We start from the raw sequence: 4,620 nt of genomic DNA, 5'->3' as shown, positions 1-4,620 counted from the left end.
GCGGAGCTTGGGACAGTGACCTGACCAGGCTGAGGGGGGAGGGGGGATTGGTATTTGGGGATGACCCTTACACCTTTTTCCTCTGTCCCATATCAGCATCCTGGGGGCAGTGAGGACATGGAGCCATATGGGGATCCTGCTACTCAGGGGGAACCTAGGTCAAAGTGTGTGCTTCTCCAGCCACATCCAAGATCCCGTAGTCAGATGCTGGTCCTGCCTCTTTCTTTTCAGCAAGATCATTGAACTTGGTGAGTGGCAAGGCTTTGTTTCTCAGGTGCCCAGTCAACTGCATCCCTCCTCAGGGACCCCTCACCCATCACATGGAGAGTCCCTTCCCCACCCCTGGGTCCTAACAACACCTCTCACCCAAGCCCCTGTTCAAACTCTGACATAAAGACGCCTCTCCCCGTCCTGAGAATTTCCCCCATGCCCCCAAATCCAATGCCGACGGTGGTCCCAACACTGGGTGGTATGCCAGCTATGACTCCCTGTTTCCCAGGAGACACGGCCTTCATCATCCTGCGTAAGCGGCCACTCAGCTTTGTGCACTGGTACCACCACAGCACAGTGCTGCTGTACACGAGCTATGGATACAAGGACAAAGTGTCTTCAGGCGCCTGGTTCATGACCATGAACTACGGTGTGCACGCCATCATGTACACCTACTACACTCTGAAGGCTGCCAAAGTAACAGCTCCCAGGTGGTTTCCCATGCTCATCACCAGCCTGCAGATCCTGCAGATGTTTATGGGAGCCTTTGTTAGCATCCTGAATCACATCTGGAGACAGGATCCGGGATGCCACAGCACATCGGAACAGCTCTTCTGGTCCTGCGTCTTGTATATAACCTATTTCATCCTCTTTGCCCGCTTCTTCCATCAAACCTACCTAATGCCCAAGGTCAAAGCCAAGACCAAGAGCCAATGAAGGGTTGGATAAAAAGAAGGATCCCCAGGCTCTCTCTTCCCCAGGGCACTGAGGGGCTCAGCTTAGGTTTGGGAGAATGGTTAGGACGCCTTCCCTGCATGGTTTCCCCATGGGATGTGTGCCCCACGGTGGTAGGAAGTTATGACAGACAAGAAGCATCGCCCCTGGGATGAGGGTGTGATCTAGTACTTTGATATTTCTGTGTCTAATGTGAAGGCCAAGCAGGCCCTAGGATGGGAATGAGACTGAGGAAGATCCCCAGAGCTGAGTTATTTATATTTCTATCCATAAATCTTTCTTCCTCTTGCCCTATTTTTTTAATTAAACATTTCAACGAGGGTTTTGGAGTTTTTGGATTTGAGGGAAGAAGGGGACTGCTGCGATGGGAGAGGGGTGCTGGCAGTGGGATGAGCAGTGGGTGAGATGCCTAGGAGGGTGTGTGGAAGGATGAGAGGCACACACACAAACACTCAATAAAAATCCTAGGCCTGGTAGGCGCTTAATAAATGTCCGTTACAAACCAGAATTTTATTGCTGTTAGAGACCCAAGTCCCTCACAGGAACAGTGAGAAACAGGTGCAGAAAGGCAGAGTAACTTATCTAATGTCGTAGGCTTCTTAGGTTGCAGAATTGACACCTGCAAGTAAGCGTTCGAGAGCTGACCTTCCGGTTATTCTCCATGAGGCCACGAGGTGGCGCCGCAGCACCAGCTTTGGCCAACGCCGGCCGAGTAGCTAATCCTCAAGCCATGCATACATACACGCACGCGTGCGCCCCTCTGCTCCAGGAATCCCCAGGCTTCCCCATCCTGATGTTAGCGACTGAGAGGGACTGAAGCCCTAGAAGCCTGGGCCTTCACCTCTTTCCTGTACACCCAGCTCTCCTTTAGACATGGGGCGTGGGGGGGGGGGGGGGGGGGGGGGGGGGGGGGGGGGGGGGGGGGGGGGGGGGGGGCCGGCGGTGAGCTCAACCGCAACTCTGAATCATCAGGCCTTTGACAGTCCGCGCACGTTTATTTCAGTCATCTTTGAAAACGGGGGAGGGAGAGTCTGGAGAAGGCGGGGTGGGCCAAGGGTGAGTTGGCCCCCGGGGAAGTGGTCCCTGTTCCTGGCCTTAGTCCCAGGGGCGCGGAGCGTGTGTAGGGCCCAGTCCACCCCTCAGGGCTGGGAGGGGGAAGGCTCTCTCCTGAGCCGGCCGCCCTCTCCAGCTGCGCCAAGCGCCCCTCTCAGACCCCGGAGCGAGGGCAAGCCACTCAAGACGACCCCAGGCCGGGGAGGCCGTGAATTATTAGCCCCGCCCTCGAGGAGGATCCACGGGCCGGGCAGCTCATACAGGCCGTTCTACGGCGTACTGGCACGGACTGAGGTTGGCGGCCGGGGGCGGCCCGGGCACGGCGGGGTAGCTGAAAGAGGCGTGCTGTTTGGCCTTGAGCCTCAGGCTGGCCAGACTCGAGTTACACGGGTCCCGATATACGTAGGGGGAGGAGGCGGCTGCAGCTGCGGCTGCCGCGGCCGAGGCGTAAGGGCAGGACACTGCCCCAGAGGACACTGCCGCCGGAGCCAGCCCGGGGGGCCCCCCGCCCAGGCCCTGCAGGGCCCCGGGACCTGGCACGGTGCCCGGGGCGGCCGCAGCCGACGGCACCATGGAGGCGGCGATGGAGCTGGGTGGCGAGAAGACGGGCTGCGAAGCCAGAGGCCCCACGTTGACCGAGTTGAAGGCGAACGGGAAGGTCTTGGCTGCGAGCGGCGGGCCGAGCGCCTTGGGCGGCCAGTTCCCGTACGAGTAGCCGGGGTACACCTCCTCGTAGGGCGGCACCAGCCCCCCGAGCGGCGCCGCGAAGCCGCCCTTGCACAGCTCCGCCTGCTGGCTGCGCTCGCGCTTTCGCCACTTGGCGCGCCGGTTCTTGAACCACACCTGCGGGCATGGGAGAAAGGCCGTCAGGGCCCGGAGCCGAGCGGGGGACCCGGACCGGGGCAGCGCGGCCGGTGGGTGGGTCGCCCAGACGGGGCTTCAAGCCGGCGCCGTCCTGAGGATCAACCAGATGTGGTGGCTGGAGACGGGAATGAGCGTCGTGGAGAAGCCCGAGGAGTGCACGGAGTCAGGGAGCTGAGAACAGAAGCAGTGGGCGGCAGGGCTGAGTCCGGGGCGACGCGGTCTGGGGAGGGGACTAGCAGGATGGGGTCAAGGAAGGGTGAAGAGGAGAACAAGAGACAGCGTCAGGGTAGAAGAAACGCACGGCCTGGAGTGAGAGCGTGGAGCAAGAGCAGCGCTCGGAGGTTGGTGGAAAGAAGGGCGTGTGCGGCAGTGGACCGGGGCCCGGGGCGTGGGGTGTTGGGTCCGGGGATGGGGCAGGCAGAGCAGAACCACAGGCCGCTGGTGCCGGAGCTAGTCGCTGGGCGGCGGGCGAGAGGGAGGCTCGGGGGAGGGGGAGGGTTGCAGGTCTGGGACGGCTGTACCCGCACGCGGGCCTCGGTGAGGTTGGTCCACACGGCGATCTCTTCGCGCGTACTCATGTCGGGGTAGCGGTTCCTCTGGAAGGTCGCCTCCAGCTCCTGCAGCTGCTGGCTGGTGAAGTGCGTGCGTTGCCGCCGCTGTTTCTTCTTCAGCGAACCGTCTTCCGGGGAGCCGCCGGGCAGCGAAGCCGAAGCCTTCTCCGAGTCTGGGGGCCGGGTGCGGGCCAGGTCACAGGGCGCCCAGGCCTGCGCGGATTCTCTGGCTGGGGGACCTCCTCCACCGCCCGCTCGCTCGCACCCGGGCTTCCGCTCCCGGGTCCCACCCTGAGCAAGGATTGAGCTGTTATCTCCCCCACGCCCAGAAGGGGGCGCGCTCACCGCTGTGCTCTTGGCCCTTGCAGCCGTGTTCTGGGAGGGCGGGGTGGGGAGTGCCGGCATCCGACAGCGAGAGGGCCGGGCTGCGGGCCTCCGCCTCGCTGAGCAGGCCAAACTCCATGGAGGGAGGACTCTGGAGGGGAGAGAAGACACAACAGGTTAATGGGACTAAAATCTCTGGCTTATCCAGTTCCCAAGAGTGTTTCCCCACAAGTTCACTGTGCCCTTTCTCAGCCACGGACGTAAAGCTACCTCTGTGCGGGGTGCCCTGGGATAGAAGGGGGCAACAGCAGCCCAAGGGCAAAAAGGTGTACACTCAGAGGTCTTATGTACGGATATACATGCTAGACTTAGTTCTCTTCACTGCTGGGCGCCTAGAACTGTGCTTGATGCGCAGTTGGTGGTGATAGTGATTGAATTAATGAAGACTACTACTATCGCACATCTTCAAAACTTTAATTCCCTCTCACATGAATGCCCAATATCCCCATAAACTCATACATGCCCCTTGGCCAATCACACCTGAGATGCAGCCGGAACCTCTGCTATTCACTGTCCAGTGGGACAGATTTAATTTTAGACCAGGCCTGATATTTCTCCCACAAGGATAGTCACTGCTCTCATTTGTGAGTACTCCCTTGTACATTCACTTCATCATCTCTCCCTTCACAGGAATACGTTAGTCTTAAGCATTATCACCCTTTTTCAGGTGAGGAAACTGTGTCTGGAAGTAACAATTAAGGTCACAGAGCTTGTAAGTAGTGGAACTGGGACCTGAAGCATGTCTGGGAGACTCCTAAGCTAGTGCTTTTTCTTTTTCTTTTTTTGTTTTTTTTGAGGAAGATTAGCCCTGAGCTAACATCTG

General features: G+C 59.3%; 2 protein-coding genes across 4 annotated transcripts; one reads left to right on the top strand and one right to left on the bottom strand.

The window, feature by feature from the left end:
• Window positions 1-37: 37 nt before the first annotated feature.
• On the top strand, window positions 38-1,266 carry ELOVL3 (ELOVL fatty acid elongase 3). Its single transcript, XM_046649497.1, has 2 exons — window positions 38-248; window positions 500-1,266. Exons 1-2 carry the CDS (start codon window positions 128-130, stop codon window positions 925-927), a joined length of 549 nt encoding a protein of 182 aa, XP_046505453.1. The 5' UTR covers window positions 38-127; the 3' UTR covers window positions 928-1,266.
• A 628-nt stretch (window positions 1,267-1,894) lies between these two features.
• On the bottom strand, window positions 1,895-4,620 carry PITX3 (paired like homeodomain 3). 3 transcript variants are annotated; one of them, XM_046649500.1, is made up of 3 exons: window positions 3,759-4,620; window positions 3,384-3,586; window positions 1,895-2,841 (listed from the first exon to the last, which is right to left on the bottom strand). In XM_046649500.1, the coding sequence occupies exons 1-3, from the start codon at window positions 3,874-3,876 to the stop codon at window positions 2,254-2,256; spliced, it is 909 nt and encodes a 302-aa protein (XP_046505456.1). In that variant the 5' UTR covers window positions 3,877-4,620; the 3' UTR covers window positions 1,895-2,253. The 3 variants fall into 3 exon arrangements, with proteins under 3 accessions (XP_046505456.1, XP_046505454.1, XP_046505455.1); XM_046649498.1 differs by having other exon boundaries at window positions 3,384-4,620; XM_046649499.1 differs by having other exon boundaries at window positions 2,236-2,841; window positions 3,437-4,620.

Source organism: Equus quagga, unplaced genomic scaffold (genome assembly GCF_021613505.1).
Source record: "Equus quagga isolate Etosha38 unplaced genomic scaffold, UCLA_HA_Equagga_1.0 HiC_scaffold_7267_RagTag, whole genome shotgun sequence".
Classification (NCBI taxonomy): Eukaryota; Metazoa; Chordata; class Mammalia; order Perissodactyla; family Equidae; genus Equus; species Equus quagga.
Note: the sequence above shows the minus strand (reverse complement) of the source record. Positions and strands in the feature narration are given on the sequence as shown.